Source organism: Coregonus lavaretus (assembly GCF_964263955.1).
Source record: "Coregonus lavaretus genome assembly, contig: HAP1_SCAFFOLD_1034, whole genome shotgun sequence".
NCBI lineage: Eukaryota > Metazoa > Chordata > Actinopteri > Salmoniformes > Salmonidae > Coregonus > Coregonus lavaretus.
This window is the reverse complement of record NW_028156322.1, coordinates 30,333-55,515: the sequence shown is the minus strand read 5'-3', so window position 1 is coordinate 55,515 and position 25,183 is coordinate 30,333. Positions and strand designations below refer to the sequence as shown.

Here is a 25,183-nt window from a genome sequence, read left to right as displayed (position 1 = left end):
AATGATCCTCTGTTGTTCCTTCACCATGCCATGAGGAGACTGAATGGTTGATTATCTAGGATAATCACTTCTGCTTCCCCATGCCAATGTTTCATTAGATTTACACGCCTGCCTGTGTGTGTGTGTGTGTGTGTGTGTGTGTGTGTGTGTGTGTGTGTGTGTGTGTGTGCGTGCGTGCGTGTGCGTGTGCGTGTGTGGAAGTGTGTTGCCCTTCTAGACCTACTTCCAGAGAACACAACAACACACAGCTGGTCCACAGACCCTGTCGTACTCTCCCCTGTATCTCTCCTGTAGCGTGGCCAGTAGCTTTTGAAAGTAGGATAATTACCCAGTCTCTCCGTCTCTGCGTCTCATTCTGGTGTGGTGAGTGTGTGTGTCTGTGTGTGTCTCACTCTGGCTCCAACTACCTGGAGTCCCATGGTGCTGCACGGCGAAGCTCCCTACGATGTGGTGTGTGTGTGGTGTGGCGGTAAAGGTGTGGTGTGGTGGTAAGGGTGTGTTGGTGTGGTGTGTGTGTGTGTGTGTGTGTGTGTGTGTGTGTGTGTGTGTGTGTGTGTGTGTGTGTGTGTGTGTGTGTGTGTGTGTGTGTGTGCGTGTGTGTGTGTGTGTGTGTGGTGATGTGGTGTGTCTGTCACCACTAATGAGAAGACCCAGAGAAAATCAAAGCAGCCCCAGTCAAGACTATAATTTCTCCCTGTCTTCCTGCCTCTCCCTGTCTTCCTGCCTCTCCCTGTCTTCCTGCCTCTCCCTGTCTTCCTGCCTGTCTTCCTGCCTCTCCCTGTCTTCCTGCCTCTCCCTGTCTTCCTGCCTGTCTTCCTGCATCTCCCTGTCTTCCTGCCTCTCCCTGTCTTCCTGCATCTCCCTGTCTTCCTGCCTCTCCCTGTCTTCCTGCATCTCCCTGTCTTCCTGCCTCTCCCTGTCTTCCTGCCTCTCCCTGTCTTCCTGCCTCTCCCTGTCTTCCTGCCTCTCCCTGTCTTCCTGCCTGTCTTCCTGCCTCTCCCTGTCTTCCTGCCTCTCCCTGTCTTCCTGCCTCTCCCTGTCTTCCTGCCTGTCTTCCTGCCTCTCCCTGTCTTCCTGCCTGTCTTCCTGCCTCTCCCTGTCTTCCTGCCTCTCCCTGTCTTCCTGCCTGTCTTCCTGCCTCTCCCTGTCTTCCTGCCTCTCCCTGTCTTCCTGCCTGTCTTCCTGCATCTCCCTGTCTTCCTGCCTCTCCCTGTCTTCCTGCATCTCCCTGTCTTCCTGCCTCTCCCTGTCTTCCTGCATCTCCCTGTCTTCCTGCCTCTCCCTGTCTTCCTGCCTCTCCCTGTCTTCCTGCCTCTCCCTGTCTTCCTGCCTCTCCCTGTCTTCCTGCCTGTCTTCCTGCCTCTCCCTGTCTTCCTGCCTCTCCCTGTCTTCCTGCCTCTCCCTGTCTTCCTGCCTGTCTTCCTGCCTCTCCCTGTCTTCCTGCCTGTCTTCCTGCCTCTTCCTGTCTTCCTGCCTCTCCCTGTCTTCCTGCCTCTCCCTGTCTTCCTGCCTGTCTTCCTGCCTCTCCCTGTCTTCCTGCCTGTCTTCCTGCCTCTCCCTGTCTTCCTGCCTGTCTTCCTGCCTCTCCCTGTCTTCCTGCATCTCCCTGTCTTCCTGCCTCTTCCTGTCTTCCTGCATCTCCCTGTCTTCCTGCCTCTCCCTGTCTTCCTGCCTCTCCCTGTCTTCCTGCCTCTCCCTGTCTTCCTGCATATCCCTGTCTTCCTGCCTCTCCCTGTCTTCCTGCCTCTCCCTGTCTTCCTGCCTCTCCCTGTCTTCCTGCATCTTCCTGTCTTCCTGCCTCTCCCTGTCTTCCTGCCTCTCCCTGTCTTCCTGCCTCTCCCTGTCTTCCTGCCTCTCCCTGTCTTCCTGCCTGTCTTCCTGCCTTTCCCTGTCTTCCTGCCTCTCCCTGTCTTCCTGCCTCTCCCTGTCTTCCTGCCTCTCCCTGTCTTCCTGCCTCTCCCTGTCTTCCTGCCTGTCTTCCTGCCTCTCCCTGTCTTCCTGCCTGTCTTCCTGCCTCTCCCTGTCTTCCTGCCTGTCTTCCTGCCTCTCCCTGTCTTCCTGCATCTCCCTGTCTTCCTGCATCTCCCTGTCTTCCTGCCTCTTCCTGTCTTCCTGCATCTCCCTGTCTTCCTGCCTCTCCCTGTCTTCCTGCCTCTCCCTGTCTTCCTGCCTCTCCCTGTCTTCCTGCATATCCCTGTCTTCCTGCCTGTCTTCCTGCCTCTCCCTGTCTTCCTGCCTCTCCCTGTCTTCCTGCCTCTCCCTGTCTTCCTGCCTCTCCCTGTCTTCCTGCCTCTCCCTGTCTTCCTGCGTCTTCCTGCATCTTCCTGTCTTCCTGCCTCTCCCTGTCTTCCTGCCTCTCCCTGTCTTCCTGCCTCTCCCTGTCTTCCTGCCTCTCCCTGTCTTCCTGCCTGTCTTCCTGCCTTTCCCTGTCTTCCTGCCTCTCCCTGTCTTCCTGCCTCTCCCTGTCTTCCTGCCTCTCCCTGTCTTCCTGCCTCTCCTTGTCTGCACTCCTGGGCTTCATCCCTAATTTCACCCTATTCCCTATATAGTGCAATACTTTTCACCAGGGTCCATAGGCTCTATGTAGGGAATTGGGTGCTATTTGGGATACTCTCCTGTCCTGTCTGAGATGAGATGAGGAGAGGATCATTTGTTCATGCTGCTGCATCAGGAGTTGGGGAAACTGAGATGGAGTCAGGGAGATGGATTCAGGGAGATGGAGTCAGGGGGTTGGAGTCAGGGAGATGGAGTCAGGGAGATGGATTCAGGGAGATGGAGTCAGGGAGATGGATTCAGGGAGATGGAGTCAGGGGGTTGGAGTCAGGGAGATGGAGTCAGGGAGATGGAGTCAGGGAGGTGGAGTCAGGGAGATGGAGTCAGGGAGATGGAGTCAGGGAGATGGAGTCAAGGAGATGGAGTCAGGGAGGTGGAGTCAGGGAGATGGAGTCAGGGAGATGGAGTCAAGGAGATGGAGTCAGGGAGGTGGAGTCAGGGAGATGGAGTCAGGGAGATGGAGTCAGGGGGTTGGAGTCAGGGAGATGGAGTCAGGGAGATGGAGTTAGGGAGATGGAGTCAGGGAGATGGAGTCAAGGAGATGGAGTCAGGGGGTTGGAGTCAGGGAGATGGAGTCAGGGAGATGGAGTAAGGGAGGTGGAGTCAGGGAGATGGAGTCAGGGAGATGGATTCAGGGAGATGGAGTCAGGGAGATGGAGTCAGGGAGATGGAGTAAGGGAGGTGGAGTCAGGGAGATGGAGTCAGGGAGATGGAGTCAGGGAGATGGAGTCAGGGAGATGGAGTCAAGGAGATGGAGTCAGGGAGGTGGAGTCAGGGAGATGGAGTCAGGGAGATGGAGTCAAGGGGTTGGAGTCAGGGAGATGGAGTCAGGGAGATGGAGTCAGGGAAAAGGAGTCAGGGAGATGGAGTCAGGGAGGTGGAGTCAGGGAGATGGAGTCAGGGGGTTGGAGTCAGGGAGATGGAGTCAGGGAGATGGAGTCAGGGAGATGGAGTCAGGAAGATGGAATCAGGGAGATGGAGTCAGGGAGATGGAGTCAGGGAGATGGAGTCAGGGAGATGGAGTTAGGAAGATGGAATCAGGGAGATGGAGTCAGGGAGGTGGAGTCAGGGAGGTGGAGTCAGGGAGATGGAGTCAGGGGGTTGGAGTCAGGGAGGTGGAGTCAGTGAGATAGAGTCAGGGAGATGGAGTCAGGAGTCAGGGACCCCCCTTCTAACAACTATAGAAGGGGGTTAGGGTAACAACTAACTATAGAATGGGATTAGGGTAACTAACAACTATAGAATGGGATTAGGGTAACTAACAACTATAGAATGGGATTAGGGTAACTAACAACTATAGAATGGGATTAGGGTAACTAACAACTATAGAATGGGATTAGGGTAACTAACAACTATAGAATGGGATTAAGGTAACTAACAACTATAGAATGGGATTAGGGTAACTAACAACTATAGAATGGGATTAGGGTAACTAACAACTATAGAATGGGATTAGGGTAACTAACAACTATAGAATGGGGTTAGGGTAACTAACAACTATAGAATTGGATTAGGGTAACTAACAACTATAGAATGGGATTAGGGTAACTAACAACTATAGAATGGGATTAGGGTAACTAACAACTATAGAATGGGATTAGGGTAACTAACAACTATAGAATGGGATTAGGGTAACTAACAACTATAGAATGGGATTAGGGTAACTAACAACTATAGAATGGGATTAGGGTAACTAACAACTATAGAATGGGATTAAGGTAACTAACAACTATAGAATGGGATTAGGGTAACTAACAACTATAGAATGGGATTAGGGTAACTAACAACTATAGAATGGGATTAGGGTAACTAACAACTATAGAATGGGGTTAGGGTAACTAACAACTATAGAATTGGATTAGGGTAACTAACAACTATAGAATGGGATTAGGGTAACTAACAACTATAGAATGGGGTTAGGGTAACTAACAACAATAGAATGGGATTAGGGTAACTAACAACTATAGAATGGGATTAGGGTAACTAACAACTATAGAATGGGGTTAGGGTAACTAACAACAATAGAATGGGATTAGGGTAACTAACAACTATAGAATGGGGTTAGGGTAACTAACAACTATAGAATGGGATTAGGGTAACAACCAACTAAAGAATGGGATTAGGGTAACTAACAACTATAGAATGGGATTAGGGTAACTAACAACTATAGTATGGGATTAGGGTAACAACCAACTATAGAATGGGATTAGGGTAACTAACAACTATAGAATGTGATTAGGGTAACTAACAACTATAGAATGGGATTAGGGTAACTAACAACTATAGAATGGGATTAGGGTAACTAACAACTATAGACTGGGATTAGGGTAACTAACAACTATAGAATGGGATTAGGGTAACTAACAACTGTAGAATGGGATTAGGGTAACTAACAACTATAGAATGGGATTAGGGTAACTAACAACTATAGAATGGGATTAGGGTAACTAGCAACTATAGAATGGGATTAGGGTAACTAACAACTATAGAATGGGATTAGGGTAACTAACAACTATAGAATGGGATTAGGGTAACTAACAACTATAGAATGGGATTAGGGTAACTAACAACTATAGAATGGGATTAGGGTAACTAACAACTATAGAATGGGATTAGGGTAACTAACAACTATAGACTGGGATTAGGGTAACTAACAACTATAGAATGGGATTAGGGTAACTAACAGCTATAGAATGGGATTAGGGTAACTAACAACTATAGAATGGGATTAGGGTAACTAACAACTATAGAATGGGATTAGGGTAACTAACAACTATAGAATGGGATTAGGGTAACTAACAACTATAGAATGGGATTAGGGTAACTAACAACTATAGAATGGGATTAGGGTAACTAACAACTATAGAATGGGATTAGGGTAACTAACAACTATAGACTGGGATTAGGGTAACTAACAACTATAGAATGGGATTAGGGTAACTAACAACTATAGAATGGGATTAGGGTAACTAACAACTATAGAATGGGATTAGGGTAACTAACAACTATAGACTGGGATTAGGGTAACTAACAACTGTAGAATGGGATTAGGGTAACTAACAACTATAGAATGGGATTAGGGTAACTAACAACTATAGAATGGGATTAGGGTAACTAACAACTATAGAATGGGATTAGGGTAACTAACAACTATAGAAGGGGGTTAGGGTAACTAACAACTATAGAATGGGATTAGGGTAACTAACAACTATAGAAGGGGGTTAGGGTAACTAACAACTGTAGAATGGGATTAGGGTAACTAACAACTATAGAATGGGATTAGGGTAACTAACAACTATAGAATGGGATTAGGGTAACTAACAACTATAGAAGGGGGTTAGGGTAACTAACAACTATAGAATGGGATTAGGGTAACTAACAACTATAGAATGGGATTAGGGTAACTAACAACTATAGAATGGGATTAGGGTAACTAACAACTATAGAATGGGGTTAGGGTAACTAACAACTATAGAATGGGGTTAGGGTAACTAACAACTATAGAATGGGATTAGGGTAACTAACAACTATAGAATGGGATTAGGGTAACTAACAACTATAGAATGGGATTAGGGTAACTAACAACTATAGAATGGGATTAGGGTAACTAACAACTATAGAATGGGATTAGGGTAACTAACAACTATAGAAGGGTTAGGGTAACTAACAACTATAGAATGGGATTAGGGTAACTAACAACTATAGAATGGGGTTAGGGTAACTAACAACTATAGAATGGGATTAGGGTAACTATAACAACTATAGAATGGGATTAGGGTAACTAACAACTATAGAAGGGTTAGGGTAACTAACAACTATAGAATGGGATTAGGGTAACTAACAACTATAGAATGGGATTAGGGTAACTAACAACTATAGAATGGGATTAGGGTAACTAACAACTATAGAATGGGATTAGGGTAACTAACAACTATAGAAGGGTTAGGGTAACTAACAACTATAGAATGGGATTAGGGTAACTAACAACTATAGAATGGGATTAGGGTAACTAACAACTATAGAATGGGATTAGGGTAACTAATAACTATAGAATGGGATTAGGGTAACTAACAACTATAGAATGGGATTAGGGTAACTAACAACTATAGAATGGGATTAGGGTAACTAACAACTATAGAATGGGATTAGGGTAACTAACAACTATAGAATGGGATTAGGGTAACTAACAACTATAGAATGGGATTAGGGTAACTAACAACTATAGAATGGGATTAGGGTAACTAACAACTATAGAATGGGATTAGGGTAACTAACAACTATAGAATGGGATTAGGGTAACTAACAACTATAGAATGGGATTAGGGTAACTAACAACTATAGAATGGGATTAGGGTAACTAACAACTGTAGGCAAAAAGATATGATCTGATTTGTCAAAAGACCAATTATTGGGCAAACATATCAGAATCGGGCTGCCTGTGTAAATGTAGCCTAAGAGCCAGGCTCCCTGGTTACTGTTGCTGAGGAAGGGGGGAGTCGGTGCCTAGCTTTAAACATGTGTGTGTCTGAGAATTTATGGACACGTGTTTGTTTCTGAGCCGACTATGGCGTGTTTGTGTCTGAGCGGACAATGGCGTGTGTATGTCTGAGCGGACTATGGCGTGTGTATGGTTGTGTGTGTGTGTGTGTGTGTGTGTGTTTGTGTCTGAGCGGACTATGGCGTGTGTGTGTGTGTGTGTGTGTGTGTGTGTGTGTGTGTGTGTGTGTGTGTTCATACTGTATGTTCCTGGCAGGTGCTGTGATATGTAGAGGACAGCTGTCGCCATGCCGGCTGGCTGCCTGGTCAACATCACCGTGGCAACAGCTGCTCGCTGACCCTGGTGTATGGCGCTGTCTGCTCTCATATGGCACACACTGACATAGACACTATGCACGCACACGCACACACACACACACACACACACACACACACACACACACACACAGACAGTGTAGCCCGTTCTCAGCTGTGTTCTAACCCTCTCTCTCTCACCAACTGGGGTCCAGTCTCAGCCCTCTGATGCCTCTCTGCTGTCTTAACCCCCTCCTGAGGATTAAAGTGCAGACAAAACTGAGCTATTAACAACGTAATAGTTCCACAACCCATCTTTAACAGTTCTAGAAACCATCTTAACAGTTCTAGAAACCATCTTAACAGTTCTAGAAACCATCTGAACAGTTCTAGAAACCATCTTAACAGTTCTAGAAACCATCTTAACAGTTCTAGAAACCATCTTAACAGTTCCATGTTGGGTTGTTTTGCTGAGTTGTAGCGCTGCTTTCTGTGACTCATGTTTTGCTGTTTACAGCAGCACTATATGTTAGTTAGGGATGTGATAAAATGGACAATTTTGTTTAATGTTTAAATAGTCATAAATAAATAAACAATTGGAAACAAAATAATACCATTCCTGGTCAATTCACAGAATAATGGTCCTATTACGTATGTACAGTGCTTTACTTTCCCCACATTTTGTTGTGTTACAGCCTGAATAAAAAATGCATTAAATTGAGATTTTGTTTGTAGAACATTCTTTAAATGTATCAAAAATGAAAAGCTGGAATGTTTCGAGTCAATAAGTATTCAAACCCTTTGTTATGGCAAGTCTAAATACGTTCAGAAAAAAATAAAATAATGTGCTTAACAAATCACATAATAAGTTGCATGGACTCATTCTATGTTCACTAATAGTGGGTAACATTATATTTTTTAATGACTACCCCATCTCTGTATCCCACACAAACAATTATATGTAAGTCCCTCAATCAAGTAGTGAATTCAACCACAAAGATCAGGGACATTTTTCAATGCCTCGCAAAGAAGGGCACCGATTGGTAGATGTGTAAAAAAATTTTATTAAATAAAAGTCGACACTGAATATCCCTTTGAGCATGGTGAAGTTATTAATTACCACCCTGTATCCCACTGCTGGCTTGCTTCTACAGCTAAACAGGGTTGGTCCTGGTCGGTCCCTGGATGGGAGACCAGATGCTGCTGGAAGTGGTGTTGGAGGGCCAGTAGGAGGCAGTCTTCCCTCTGGTCTAAGGAGATCCCAATGCCCCAGGGCAGTGAGGGGGACATTGCCCTGTGTAGGGTGCAGTCTTTCGGATGGGACGTTAAACGGGTGTCCCGACTCTCTGTGGTCACTAAAGATCCCATGGAACTTATCGTAAGAGTAGGGGTGTTAACCCCGGTGTCCTGGCTAAATTCCCAATCTGGCCCTCATACCATCATGGCCAGCTAATCATCCCCAGCTTCCAATTGGCTCATTCCCCCCTCCACTCAGTTGCCGAAGAGGAAGAAAACTGCTCAGGGATTTCGCCATGAGGCCAATGGTGATTTTAAAACAGTTACAGAGTTTAATGGTTGTGATATGAGAACTGAGGATGGATCAACAACATTGTAGTTACTCTACAATACTTACCTAAATGATAGCGTGAAAAGGAGGAAGCCTGTACAGACTAAATATGGTCCAAAACATGCATCCTTAAGTAATACACTTAAGGCACTTAAGTAAGGCACTTAAGTAATGCACTTAAGTAATACTGCAAAAAATGTGGCAAAGAAATTAACTTTTTGTCCTGAATACAAAGCGTTATGTTTCGGAAAATCCAATACAACACATTACTGAGGACCACTATTCATTTTTTCAAGCATGGTGGTGGCTGCATCAGGTTATGGGTATGCTTGTCATCTGCAAGGACTAGGGAGTTTTTTAGGATAAAAAGAAATAGAATACAGCTAAGCACAGGCAAAATCCTAGAGGAGAACCTGGTTCAGTCTGCTTTCCAACAGACACTGGGAGACGAATTCACCTTTCAGCAGGACAATAACCTAAAACACAAGGCCAAATATTCACTGGAGTTGCTTACCAAGACAACGTTGAATGTTCCTGAGTGGCCAAGTTACAGTTTTGACTTAAATTGGCTGGAAAATCTATGGCAAGAATTGGATTTTGCTGTCTCACAATGATCAACAATCAACTTGACAGAGCTTGAAAAAAAAAAAAAACGACAATAATGCACAAATATTGTACAAACCAGGTGTGGAAAGCTCTTATAGACTTACCCCAAATACTCACAGCTGTAATCGCCGCCAAAGGTGCTTCTGCAAAGTATTGATGTAGGTGTGTGAATACTTATGTAAATGAGATGACTGTATTTCATTTTCAATACATTTGCAAAAATGTCTAAAAACATGTTTTCACTTTGTCATTATGGGGTATTATTGTGTGTCGATGGGGTGAGATTTTTTATTTATTTTTTACACCATTTTGAATTCAGGCTGTAACTCTACAAAATGTGGAATAAGTCAAGTGAATACTTTCTGAAGGCAACATATTGACCGCTTGGGCTGGGCAATGAAGTTATATCTACAGCAGTTATTGTTTGTCTGAAAGGGAACACTACGGCTTTTAAATGTTGACACAAAACCTTCTCTGGAGATGGTTCAGAAGCTCCACTGAACGGGCTCGTCTGTAAAGGAATGCCACTTCTGAAGCCGGACTAACGTCCATCACTAGGCGACCAGAACTGTCAGTCAAATAATCTCGAGCTGCCTGTGCGCAGCATGCCTGCTGCCTGCGCTCAGACCACTCTCTCCAAAAAAAAGTACTTTAACGTTTAAATACCGTGACATACCAAGACATTTAGTAGAAAGGAAACAGATCTTCCGCTATGAATCGATTTTTGGAACGGAGGATACGGATTAGTTGCCGTAAATAGAGAGAGGGGAGGGGTACAGTATAGGCAGGTCGGCCAATCAAAAGCTGGATCTCGCAATGGAATGCTCTATTTTGCCATTTCTTTCCTTGCAATGTCGCGCAACTTCAGTAAAGCAGGCCCTATTTTTATTTAACTAGGCAAGTCAGTTAAGAACAAATTATTGTTTACAATGACGGCCTACACCGGCCAAACCCGGACGACGCTGGGCCAATTGCGCGCCGCCCTATGGGACTCCCAATCACGGCCGGTTGTGATGCAGCCTGGAATCAAACCAGGAAGTCTGTAGTGACGCCTCAAGCACTGAGATGCAGTGCCTTTGACCACTGCGCCACTCGGGAACCTATCATCTATAAATGAACTAGGATATCCTACGGGTGACAGACCGAAGACTGAACACTGACTGAACTCCCATCATTAGCGAAGAGGAAGAACAGGTGAGCCAGCTTGGATTTTAATTTTGTAAACTACAAACATAGTTTTTCCATTACGGATTTTTCTTTAAATTAAGTCAACTTTTCCCAAGTAATAAACACACAACACTGAATTGAATAGTTAAATAAATGATCAACTTTTCCCTAGAATGACTTAGTAATCGACACACAACACTGAATTTAATAGTTTAAAAAACAGCACAAAGTAACAATAATGAACTCCACCTCCAGGAAATAAAGTGACTCAGACCAGACATAAATCTTCCTTCTACGCCTACAGGTTCACTGAAACCAAGTTCACCAACCGAGTAAAGTCATGTACCTCTGTTTGACACATACAACACTGTCAAGTATTACAGTATATAGTACCTTTGACAGTCTATCACAAACAACACTGTCAAGTACACTACATGGCCAAAAGTATGTGGACCCCCCCCTTCAAATGAGTGGATTCGGCTATTTCAGCCACATCCATTGCTGACAGGTGTATAAAATCGATCACACAGCCATGCAATCTCAATAGACAAACATTGGCAGTAGAATGGCCTTAGTGAAGAGCTCCGTGACTTTCAACGTGGCACCGTCATAGGATGCCAACTTTCCAACAAGTTAGTTCATCACATTTCTGCCCTGCTAGAGCTGCCCCGGGCAACTGTAAGTGCTGTTATTGTGAAGTGGAAACGTCTAGGAGCAACAACGGCTCAGCCGCGTAGTGGTAGGCCACACAAGCTCACAGAACGGAACCGGCGAGTGCTGAAGCGCGTAGCCTGATGTTGCAAGAACGTTCCCAGAACACATTTAGTCTGTGCTTTAAAGGTTCCCAGAATGGTTGTGGCTGTGGGAACATTAGATTTATGGAAACATTCTGGTGGGAACATAGTAGGGGCATCACAAAAGTTAGGTTACCAAAACACAAAAACTGTCCACTTGTGCGGATGATCATACAATGTTTATTTTAGGGTGCAAAAAAAAACATTCCCTCTATGTTCCCAGAATGATACAATGAAGTATTGAGCAGTCCATGGAGGTTTATGTGGTACTGTTGAGGAAGTTAGTTGTACAACAATCCATGTAGAAACACGTATGGCAATTATTATTTTGGAATCACATGACGATTTATTAGACATTTGTTGTACCAACACAGTTTTACCATATTTTAGTTCGGATCTAACCTGGGAGCGTTATCCCTAGAATACACACACAAAAAAAAAAATATGTATGCACGCATGACTGTAAGTCGCTTTGGATAAAAGTGTCTGCTAAATGGCATATTATTATTATTATTATTATTAATTAATCCACTGTGCAACTGGGATGGGACAAACACAAATATAAAGCTGTTTACACCTTTCCTCTGACTTCCTGGTCTTTGTAAAGAGAGGATAAAGACATCTAGAAAAAATACATATTCTTTGTTTTTTCATACTCTTTATATACTGTAAAGTTGACATGTTTTTTACTTTTCCCTACAAACTTTAATTCAGAAATGTACATTTGAGTCGTTTAGCAGGTGCTCTTATCCAGAGCGACTTACAGTTAAGTGAGTGCATACATTTTTCATACTTTTTCAAACATTTACGGGGACATTTGTGTTAGTACAGTGTCTTCAGAAAGTATTCATACCCATTGACTTATTCCAAGTTTTGTTGTGTTACAGCCTGAATTCAAAATAGATGATATATATATATTTTTTAAATCTCACCCATTTATGCACAATACCCCATAATGACAAAGTGAAAACATGTTTTTAGAAATATTTGTACATTTATTAAAAAATTAAATACAGAAATATCTAATTTACATAAGTATTCACACCCCTGAGTCAATACATTGTAGAAGCACCTTTGTCAGCGATTACAGCTGTGAGTCTTTCTGGGTAAGTCTCTAAGAGCTTTCCACACCTGGATTGTGCAACATTTGCCCATTATTCTTTTAAAATTCTTACCCATAACATGATCCAGCCACCACTATGCTTGACAATATGGAGAGTGGTACTCAGTAATGTGTTGTATTGAATTTGCCCCAAACATAACACTGTGTATTCAGGACAAAAAGTGAATTGCTTTGCCACCTTTTTTGCAGGATTACTTAAGTGCCTTGTTGCAAACAGGATGCATGTTTTGGAATATTGTTATTCTGTATAGGCTTCCTTCTTTTCACTCAGTCAATTATGTTTGTATTGTGGAGTAACTACAATATTGTTGATCTATTCTCAGTTAGGAAGGAGGCCTGTATCTTTGTATTGACTGGGTGTATTGATACACCATCCAAAGTGTAATTAATAACTTCAACATGCTCAAAGGGATATTCAAAGTCTGCTTTTTTTTTTTTTTACCCATCTACCAATAGGTGCCCTTCTTTACGAGGCATTGAAAAACCTCCCTGGTCTTTGTGGTTAAATATGTGTTTGAAATTCACTGCTCGACTGAGGGACCTTACCGATTATTGTATGTGTGGGGTACAGAGATGAGGTGGATGTTCAAAAATCATGTTAAACACTATGTGAGTCCATGCGAATTATTGTGACTTGTTATGGAAATGTAGGCTTGCCATACATAACAAGGGGATCAATATTTATTGACTCAATACATTTCAGCTTTTCATTTTTAATTAATTTGTAAAAAAGGGGTGTGAATATTTTCTGAAGACAATGTTAACCTAATGAGAACCTTAGCGGAATGTTATGTGGTAGTTTTTACAGATGTTGTGAACAACATTTAGTGAATGTTAGGACAACATTCAAAAGATATTTCAATTCAAACATTATCTTAGAAAAAGGAAAAAATAATGGTGATCCAAAACATTATTTGAATGTTTGTGGGATGTTATCATCCTAATGTTAGCTCAAACCCTAACTAGAACTTAATGGGAAGGTTAGTTAATGGTCTGGGAATGTTCCCGGTTTGCTGGGATGTCTGTGACAGAGTGATTGTGAGTCACCATGTATGAATCTTGTGCAGTTGGGGTCCTTGCTCATAGCAGGTGTCCTGAACTATGACTGTGTGGGGGAGTGTCAGATGTAATGGTCGTTAGGGTCCTCAATCATAGCAGGTGTCCTGGACTATGCCTGACTGGCTAGGTGATTGACTGGCTAGTTATTTATTGAGTCTACAGATGTTGGATCGTAAATTGATCACCCTGTTGAGAACATTTAAAAAGGCTTCTGAAGTTTGTAATTTCCACTTTTAAATGTCATACATGGTTTTCCCAAAAAAGGATCAACCCTACAACAATTTCCATTAATTATAATCCACATAATAATTCACATTTCCTGTTGCTGCAGTATTATTTTTAGCAAACTGGCTCAAATAAAGATCTTACATCTGTAATGTATTGTATGGAAACTACAGTACATAAGGTATAGGTTCAAAGATTTAATGACAAAATGTCCAGATGTTAGGTACAGTACGACATCATGTCTAAAGCTGTTGCTTTGGAACAGAGTGTCTTGGGAACAGAGTGTCTTGGGAACAGAGTGTCTTGGGAACAGAGTGTCTTTGGAACAGAGTGTCTTGGGTACAGAGTGTCTTGGGAACAGAGTGTCTTGGGAACAGAGTGTCTTGGGAACAGAGTGTCTTGGGTACAGAGTGTCTTGGGTACAGAGTGTCTTGGGTACAGAGTGTCTTGGGAACAGAGTGTCTTGGGAACAGAGTGTCTTGGGAACAGAGTGTCTTGGGTACAGAGTGTCTTGGGTACAGAGTGTCTTGGGAACAGAGTGTCTTGGGAACAGAGTGTCTTGGGAACAGAGTGTCTTGGGAACAGAGTGTCTTGTGTACAGAGTGTCTTGTGTACAGAGTGTCTTGTGTACAGAGTGTCTTGTGTACAGAGTGTCTTGTGTACAGAGTGTCTTGTGTACAGAGTGTATTGGGTACAGAGTGTCTTGGGTACAGAGTGTCTTGGGTACAGAGTGTCTTGTGTACAGAGTGTCTTGTGTACAGAGTGTCTTGTGTACAGAGTGTCTTGTGTACAGAGTGTCTTGTGTACAGAGTGTATTGGGTACAGAGTGTCTATACAATACATGGTTTCAATTAATCATGGCATGTATAGATGGAAAACCCTTTACAAGCTGCACCAGATCAATATATATGTGGCTGCACCAGATCAATATATATGTGGCTGCACCAGATCAATATATATATATGGCTGCACCAGATCAATATATATGTGGCTGCACCAGATCAATATATATGTGGTTGCACCAGATCAATATATATATGTGGCTGCACCAGATCAATATATATATGGCTGCACCAGATCAATATATATGTGGCTGCACCAGATCAATATATATGTGGCTGCACCAGATCAATATATATGTGGCTGCACCAGATCAATATATATGTTGCTGCACCAGATCAATATATATATGTGGCTGCACCAGATCAATATATATATGTGGCTGCCCCAGATCAATATATAAAACATCTTCATCAATCTACACACAATACCCCATAATGACAAAGCAAAAACAGGTTTTTAGAAATACCTTATTTACATAGGTATTCAGACCCTTTACTATGAGACTCGAAATTGAGCTCAGGTGCATCCTGGTTCCATTGATCATCCTTGACATGTTTCTACAACTTGATTGGAGTCCACCTGTGGTAAATTCAATTGATTGGACATTATTTGTAAAGGCACACACCTGTCTATATAAGGTCCCACAGTTGACAGTGCATGTCAGAGCAAAAACCAAGCCATGAGGTCTAAGGAATTGTCCGTAGAGCTCCGAGACAGGATTGTGTCGAGGCACAGATCTGGGGAAGGGTACTGCAAAATTTGGAACCACCAAGACTCTTCCTAGAGCTGGCTGCCCCGGCCAAACTGAGCAGTTGGGGGAGAAGGGCCTTGGTCAGTGGTAACCAAGAGCCCGATGGTCACTCTGACAGAGCTCCAGAGTTTGTCTGTGGAGATGGGAGAACCTTCCAGAACGACAACCATCTCTGCAGCACTCCACCAATCAGGTCTTTATGGTAGAGTGGCCAGATGGAAGCCACTCATCAGTAAAAGGCACATGACAGCCCACTTGGAGTTTGCCAAATGGCACCTAAAGGACTCAGACCATGAGAAACAAGATTCTCTGGTCTGATGAAACCAAGATTGAACTCTTTGTCCTGAATGCCAAGTGTCACGTCTGGAGGAAACCTGGCACCATCCCTACGGTGAAGCATGGTGGTGGCAGCATCATGCTGTGGGGATGTTTTTTAGCAGCAGGGATTGAAAGATGAACGGAGCAAAGTACAGAGAGATACTTGATGAAAACCTGCTCCAGAGCGCTCCGGAACTCAGACTGGGGCGAAGTTTCAACTTCCAACAGGACAACGACCCTAAGCACACAGCCAAGACAACGCAGGAGTGGCTTCGGGACAAGTCTCTGAATGTCCTTGAGTGGCCCAGCCAGAGCCCGGACTTGAACCCGATCGAACATCTCTGGAGAGACCTGAAAATAGCTGTGCAGCGACGCTCCCCATCCAACCTGACAGAGCTTGAGAGGATCTGTAGAAATGGGAGAAACTCCCCAAATACAGGTGTGCCAAGTATGTAGCATCATACCCAAGAATACTCAAGGCTGTAATCGCTGCCAAAGATGCTTCAACAAAGTACTGAATAAAGGGTCTGAGTACTTATGTAAATGTGATATTCCATTTTTTTTTTTTTGCTTTGTCATTATGGGGTATTGTGTGTAGATTAATTAGGAAATAAAACAATTTAATCCGTTTTAGAATAAGGTTGTAACGTAACAAAATGTGGAAAAAGTCAAGGGGTCCGAATACTTTCCGAATGCACTGTAAGCTTTTGTTTTCATACTAGAACGACCTTATGTACTAAGCCAATAAAACAAAGGAAATAAAATGAAATACATTTTATTTTTTCATCTGTTCCAAAACGCGGTGTGTTCCTCCAGTTCAAGCAATACTTCTAACCCTGAATAGATGTGACCAAACAAACACCTACAGACACAGCCTGTCTGTGATTAGTCTTTTAAAGCTTTGATGAAGACGGGGAACATTTAACAGACAGACAGACAGTCAGTCAGTCCGAGGTGTAGATGAAGTCATCAGGCCCTGTGAAGTCTATAGCACATGGGTTACGTTCCAAATGGAACCCTGTTCCCTAGGGGGCCCTGGTCCAAAGTAGGGCACTACATAGGGAATAGGGTGCCATTCTCTGGTCCAAAGTAGTGCACTATATAGTGAATAGGGTGCCATTCTCTGGTCCAAACTAGTGCACTATATAGGGAATAGGGTGCCATGCTCTGGTCCAAAGTATTGCACTACATAGGCAATAGGGTGCCATTCTCTGGTCCAAAGTAGTACACTACATAGGGAAAAGGGTGCCATTCTCTGGTCCATAGTAGTGCACTACATAGGCAATAGGGTGCCATTCTCTGGTCTAAAGTAGTGCACTATATAGGGAATAGGGTGCCATTCTCTGGTCTAAAGTAGTGCACTATATAGGGAATAGGGTGCCATTCTCTGGTCTAAAGTAGTGCACTATATAGGGAATAGGGTGCCATTCTCTGGTCTAAAGTAGTGCACTATATAGTGAATAGGGTGCCATTCTCTGGTCCAAAGTAGTGCACTATATAGTGAATAGGGTGCCATTCTCTGGTCCAAAGTAGTACACTACATAGGGAAAAGGGTGCCATTCTCTGGTCCAAAGTAGTGCACTATATAGTGAATAGGGTGCCATTCTCTGGTCCAAAGTAGTGCACTATATAGGGAATAGGGTGCCATTCTCTGGTCCAAAGTAGTACACTACATAGGGAATAGGGTGCCATTTGGAACGCAGTCATATTGATTCCAATTAAAAACCGACTGTACAGCACGCTCTGATAGTTGACTACAACTCATACAGAGATACGGTTGGTGCCGGAGGGTGCGTTTGCGTCTGTGTCACTATCATGCATTATATAAATAATTACACTGAGTACACCAAACTCAGTCACATACTACAAAAGTGTTGTTAGGAGTCAGTCGGGTTTGGCCGGTGTAGGCCGTCATTGTAAATAAGAATTTGTTCTTAACTGACTTGCCTAGTTAAATAAAGGTGAAATTCAATTAAAATAAAACGAACATAAACATTCGATGGCTCAACAGTAGACCCCGCCTCCTAGGCTCCTCAGTAGATCCCGCCTCCTAGGCTCCTCAGTAGACCCCGCCTCCTAGGCGCAACAGTAGATCCCGCCTCCTAGGCTCCACAGTAGACCCCGCCTCCTAGGCTCAACAGTAGACCCCGCCTCCTAGGCTCAACAGTAGACCCCGCCTCCTAGGCTCAACAGTAGACCCCGCCTCCTAGGCTCAACAGTAGACCCCGCCTCCTAGGCTCAACAGAAGACCCCGCCTCCTAGGCTCAACAGTAGACCCCGCCTTCTAGGCTCAACAGTAGACCCAGTACTCACTGTTTATTATCTATGCATAGTCACTTTACCCCTACCTAAATCTACATATTATCTCAATGACCTGGACTAACCTGTACCCCCGCACATTGACTCGGTACCGGTACCCCCTGTATATAGCCTTGTTATTGTTATTTTATTGTGCATGTGACAAATACAATTTGATTTAATTTTGACTTAACACATAACAATACAAAGGACCACATTGTCACAGCCTAGAGCATTACATACACACATTCATTACTTTTTATCCGATTGCTTCGATCATTAGCCAGCTTTTGAAAATATTTTTAAATGATGTCTTTGAGTTTCTGTGGTAGTTTGTTCCACTGAACAGCGCCGGTATATAAAAAGGTGTTCTTACCAGATAGACTCTTCCATTTAAACCAGGCAATATCAGAGTCTGGCTCTGGTGCCGTATTGGTGGACATCTGTTATGTAAGTTAAATCATTAGATAAGTACCTAGGGCCTGAGTCAGAAATAATTCTATGGACCAGAGCAAGTTGAATTAATATGACGCTTTTCTCTACAGATAGCCAGCTTAGCTGATTAAAATGCTCGACCTCCTGATGAGTACGAGGTGGAGTTTAAATACAGTTCTCACCAGCTTGTTTTACAGCTCTATGTTACAGCTCTATGTTACAGCTCTATGTTACAGCTCTACGTTACAGCTCTATGTTACAGCTCTATGTTACAGCTCTAAGTTACAGCTCTATGTTACAGCTCTATGTTACAGCTCTATGTTACAGCTCTATGTTACAGCTCTATGTTGCAGCTCTAAGTTACAGCTCTATGTTACAGCTCTATGTTACAGCTCTAAGTTACAGCTCTATGTTACAGCTCTATGTTACAGCTCTATGTTGCAGCTCTATGTTACAGCTCTATGTTGCAGCTCTAAGTTACAGCTCTATGTTGCAGCTCTATGTTACAGCTCTATGTTACAGCTCTATGTTACAGCTCTAAGTTACAGCTCTATGTTACAGCTCTATGTTACAGCTCTATGTTGCAGCTCTAAGTTACAGCTCTATGTTGCAGCTCTATGTTACAGCTCTATGTTACAGCTCTATGTTACAGCTCTAAGTTACAGCTCTATGTTACAGCTCTATGTTGCAGCTCTATGTTACAGCTCTATGTTACAGCTCTATGTTGCAGCTCTATGTTACAGCTCTATGTTGCAGCTCTATGTTGCAGCTCTATGTTACAGCTCTATGTTGCAGCTCTATGTTGCAGCTCTATGTTGCAGCTCTATTTTGCAGCTCTATGTTACAGCGCTATGTTACAGCTCTATGTTGCAGCTCTATGTTACAGCGCTATGTTACAGCTCTATGTTACAGCTCTATGTTACAGCTCTATGTTGCAGCTCTATGTTGCAGCTCTATGTTGCAGCTCTATGTTGCAGCTCTATGTTGCAGCTCTAAGTCGCAGCTCTATGTTGCAGCTCTATGTTACAGCTCTATGTTACAGCTCTATGTTGCAGCTCTATGTTACAGCTCTATGTTACAGCTCTATGTTGCAGCTCTAAGTTACAGCTCTATGTTACAGCTCTATGTTACAGCTCTATGTTACAGCTCTATGTTACAGCTCTAAGTTACAGCTCTAAGTTACAGCTCTATGTTACAGCTCTATGTTACAGCTCTATGTTGCAGCTCTAAGTTACAGCTCTATGTTGCAGCTCTATGTTGCAGGTCTATGTTGCAGCTCTATGTTGCAGCTCTATGTTACAGCTCTATGTTACACCCTATTCTCTATATGGTATACTACTTTTGACCATTTACATTTTTACATTTTAGTCATTTAGCAGACGCTCTTATCCAGAGCGTCTTACAGTTAGTGAGTGCAGACATTGTTCATATGGGCCATGGTCAAAGGTTGGGCACTATATGGGGCACGGGGAGTATTGGGTGGGTTAGATGTGTTAAAATAAAATGTTATTGGTTTCGTACACATATTTTGCAGACGTTATCACGGGGTATAGCGAAATGCTTACGTTCCCATCTCTAACAGTGCCGTAGTACCAAAGATGTCCCTCTGACTGTGTTTGTTTAATTGGAAATTAATTTAATTTGAATAGTTTAATTGGAATAACCCCCCTGAGATAAAATATTGGGGGTAAATCAGCTATCTGTTTAAGGGAGATTTGGCCAACCAGACGGCATTATGGTTCATTTCTATTAAAAGGGGGTGTTTTGTGGATTAAGTTGATGATGTGTTTAGGTGATGATGTGTTTAGGTGATGATGTGTTGTGGTGATGATGTGTTGTGGTGATGATGTGTTTAGGTGATGATGTGTTGTGGTGATGATGTGTTGAGGTGATGATGTGTTGTGGTGATGATGTGTTGTGGTGATGATGTGTTTAGGTGATGATGTGTTTAGGTGATGATGTGTTGTGGTGATGATGTGTTTAGGTGATGATGTGTTGTGGTGATGATGTGTTTAGGTGATTATGTGTTGTGGTGATGATGTGTTTAGGTGATGATGTGTTGTGGTGATGATGTGTTTAGGTGATGATGTGTTGTGGTGATGATGTGTTTAGGTGATGATGTGTTTAGGTGATGATGTGTTTAGGTGATGATGTGTTGTGGTGATGATGTGTTTAGGTGATGATGTGTTGTGGTGATGATGTGTTGTGGTGATGATGTGTTTAGGTGATGATGTGTTGTGGTGATGATGTGTTGTGGTGATGATGTGTTGTGGTGATGATGTGTTGTGGTGATGATGTGTTTAGGTGATGATGTGGTGTGGTGATGATGTGTTGTGGTGATGATGTGTTTAGGTGATGATGTGTTGTGGTGATGATGTGTTGTGGTGATGATGTGTTTAGGTGATGATGTGTTGTGGTGATGATGTGTTGTGGTGATGATGTGTTGTGGTGATGATGTGTTTAGGTGATGATGTGTTGTGGTGATGATGTGTTGTGGTGATGATGTGTTTAGGTGATGATGTGTTGTGGTGATGATGTGTTGTGGTGATGATGTGTTGTGGTGATGATGTGTTGTGGTGATGATGTGTTGTGGTGATGATGTGTTGTGGTGATGATGTGTTGTGGTGATGATGTGTTGTGGTGATGATGTGTTGTGGTGATGTTGTGGTGATGATGTGTTTAGGTGATGATGTGTTGTGGTGATGATGTGTTGTGGTGATGATGTGTTGTGGTGATGATGTGTTGTGGTGATGATGTGTTGTGGTGATGATGTGTTGTGGTGATGATGTGTTTAGGTGATGATGTGGTGTGGTGATGATGTGTTGTGGTGATGATGTGTTTAGGTGATGATGTGTTGTGGTGATGATGTGTTGTGGTGATGATGTGTTGTGGTGATGATGTGTTTAGGTGATGATGTGTTGTGGTGATGATGTGTTGTGGTGATGATGTGTTGTGGTGATGATGTGTTTAGGTGATGATGTGTTGTGGTGATGATGTGTTGTGGTGATGATGTGTTTAGGTGATGATGTGTTTAGGTGATGATGTGTTGTGGTGATGATGTGTTGTGGTGATGATGTGTTGTGGTGATGATGTGTTGTGGTGATGATGTGTTTAGGTGATGATGTGTTGTGGTGATGATGTGTTGTGGTGATGATGTGTTTAGGTGATGATGTGTTGTGGTGATGATGTGTTGTGGTGATGATGTGTTTAGGTGATGATGTGTTGTGGTGATGATGTGTTTAGGTGATGATGTGTTGTGGTGACGATGTGTTGTGGTGATGATGTGTTGTGGTGATGATGTGTTTAGGTGATGATGTGTTTAGGTGATGATGTGTTGTGGTGATGATGTGTTTAGGTGATGATGTGTTGTTGTGATGATGTGTTTAGGTGATGATGTGTTGTGGTGATGATGTGTTGTGGTGATGATGTGTTGTGGTGATGATGTGTTTAGGTGATGATGTGTTGTGGTGATGATGTGTTGTGGTGATGATGTGTTTAGGTGATGATGTGTTTAGGTGATGATGTGTTGTGGTGATGATGTGTTGTGGTGATGATGTGTTGTGGTGATGATGTGTTGTGGTGATGATGTGTTGTGGTGATGATGTGTTGTGGTGATGATGTGCTGTGGTGATGATGTGTTGTGGTGATGATGTGTTGTGGTGATGATGTGTTGTGGTGATGATGTGTTGTGGTGATGATGTGTTTAGGTGATGATGTGTTTAGGTGATGATGTGTTGTGGTGATGATGTGTTGTGGTGATGATGTGTTGTGGTGATGATGTGTTGTGGTGATGATGTGTTGTGGTGATGATGTGTTGTGGTGATGATGTGTTTAGGTGATGATGTGTTGTGGTATAATTTCCAGTTTCGATTTTGTGTTGAAGTCTGAAAAGGAAAAAATTTAAACCCTTTATTGAACAAGTTGCATATATATATATATATATATATATATATATATATATATATATATATATATATATATATATATATTATTATATTCTTTGGTAATGACTACAGACAGCCGTATTATTTTTATAAGGTTCCTTTTTGGGAAATTGTGACTGAGTACAATTTGAAGTACTGATGTTGTGTTTCAATTTGAGAGTTTAAAAGTTTAGCATCCATCGTCTACCATGTTTCTGCACATATCGTATTGTTAATCAGATCTATCTCTTCTTCTTCTGTTCCCCCAGAGCCCCCTGTGCCCATCGCTCCCCCCCAGCTAACGGCTGTCGGCGCCACCTACCTGTGGATCCAGCTCAACGCTAACTCCATCAACGGAGACGGGCCAATCATCGACCGAGAGGTATTTTATTTTTATTTTTATAATTTTTTTTTTTTATTATGTATTTCTATTTAGCTATGGTTTGTTTTAATAGGGACAGATTGGCCGCATCACAAAATGCAGTATTCACCATAATGTTTTATAACGGTATTCACCATAGTGTTTATAGCATTATTTCTCAATCCTGGTCCTGGGGAACCAAAGGGGTGCACATTTTTTTTGTATGATTCCACTCATCAAACTCTTGATGACGAGTGGATTAGTTCAATCAAAGTGTGTGTTAGTGCGTGGACTTGGATTGGGCAGCCCTGGTGCATGTCTTCCAACCCCCTATCCCAGGTGGAGTACCGCACCATGTCAGGGACCATGTATGACCTGCAGCCAGTGGACAAGACCACCCATAAGATCGGCCACCTGACCCCAGACACAGACTATGAGATCAGTGTGCTGTTGACCAGACCCCTGGATGGAGGGACTGGGGCCCCGGGGCCTCCTCTCAGGGCCAGGACCAAGTGTGCTGGTGAGTCCTGAAGAAAGTTGCATACTAAAAACACACACGAACATGCACGCACACTCAAACACATTCCCGGACCTCCACTCAGAGCCCGGGACCAAGTGTGCTGGTGAGTCCTGAACCATAAAGATCCTAATAAAATTACTAGACGGGCTATTTCATAAACCCTCAGTTCTAGAATGGCAGCCATATTGGTCAGGGAGAAATCCGAACCAGTCTAATTGGAATGAATAGCAGTAGAGGCATAATCCTGATATATCAGAAATTGTGTAATATAATTATTGTCAACCTAAAATATTGTCATATGATTATAAATACAGTTTATAAGGGTTGTATACCAATTTCTGGTATAAATAGCCTCTAAAATAAGTGTAAACAGACCATAAATGTCAAAAAAAAAAATCTTGGAAGGCTGTGAGTGCTATGATACTATGTATTTCTATTTATTATGGATCCCCGTTAGCTGCTGCCAAGGCAAAGCAAAACTAAGGCGGTTATACATTTAAAAAACATTACAATACATTCATAAGATATTTCACAACATATTAAGTGTGTGCCCTCAGGCCCCTACTCTACTGCCACATACAGTACCGTTGAAAAGTTTGGGGTCACTTAGAAATGTCCTTGTTTTCGAAAGAAAATCACTTTTTTTGTCCATTAAAATAACATCCAATTGATCAGAGGCCCATTATCAGCAACCATCAGTCCTGTGTTCCAATGGCACGTAGTGTTTTTTTATTTTTATTTTTATTTATTTTTTAGGGGGTTGATCGGCTTTAATATTGCAGATAGATTATAACTTCCATCAATGTAATTGTCTGCATCACTTCCAATCCCCCATATGTTTTTTTTTCTCGCAAATATAAATGTTGAAGTCAGGTGGCAGGTAGCTTAGTGGTTAAGAGCATTGTGCCAGTAACTGAAAGGTCGCTGGTTCTAATCCCCGAGCGGACTAGGTGAAAAATCTGTCGATGTGCCCTTGAGCAAGGCACTTAACCCTAATTGCTTCTGTAAGTTGCTCAGGATAAGAGCGTCTGCTAAATGACAAAGAAAAAAAAAAGTTTACATACACTTAGGTTGGGGTCATTAAAACTCATTTTTCAACCACTCCACAAATTTCTTGTTAACAAACTATAGTTTTGGCAAGTCGGTTAGGACATCTACTTTGTGCATGACACAAGTAATCTTTCCAACAATTGTTATAATTCACTGTATTACAATTCCAGTGGGTCAGAAGTTTACATACACTAAGTTGACTGTGCCTTTAAACAGCTTGGAAAATTCCAGAAAATGTTGTCATGGCTTTAGAAGCTTCTGATAGACTAATTGACATAATTTGAGTCAATTGGAGGTGTACCTGTGGATGTATTTCAAGGCCCTACCTTCAAACTCAGTGCCTCTTTGCTTGACATCATGGGAAAATCAAAAGAAATCAGTCACAAGTCTGGTTCATCCTTGGGAGCAATTTCCAAACACCTGAAGGTACCACGTTCATCTGTACAAACAATAGTATGCAAGTATAAACACCATGGGACCATGCAGCTGTCATACCGCTCAGGAAGGAGACGCGTTCTGTCTCCTAGAGATGAATGTACTTTGGTGCGAAAAGTGCAAATCAATCCCAGAACAACAGCAAAGGACCTTGTGAAGATGCTGGAGGAAACAGGTACAAAAGTATCTATATCCACAGTAAAACGAGTCCTATATCGACATAACCTGAAAGGCTGCTCAGCAAGGAAGAAGCCACTGCTCCAAAACCGCCATAAAAAGCCTAGACTATGGTTTGCAACTCTACATGGGGACAAAGATCATACTTTTTGGAGAAATGTCCTCTGGTCTGATTAAACAGAAATAT

The 25,183-nt window shown here is 42.7% G+C and overlaps 1 protein-coding gene across 1 annotated transcript in view; it reads left to right on the top strand.

The window, feature by feature from the left end:
- Positions 1-23,334, top strand: part of LOC311126465 (receptor-type tyrosine-protein phosphatase mu-like) — a gene marked incomplete at both ends in the record, with an annotated part of 52,666 nt that extends 29,332 nt beyond the window's left edge. The window contains 2 exons of the mRNA XM_084200472.1: positions 22,723-22,835; positions 23,154-23,334. Coding sequence (XP_084056598.1) covers positions 22,723-22,835; positions 23,154-23,334 — 294 coding nt within the window. The remainder of the gene's footprint in view (positions 1-22,722; positions 22,836-23,153) is intronic.
- Positions 23,335-25,183: the final 1,849 nt, after the last annotated feature.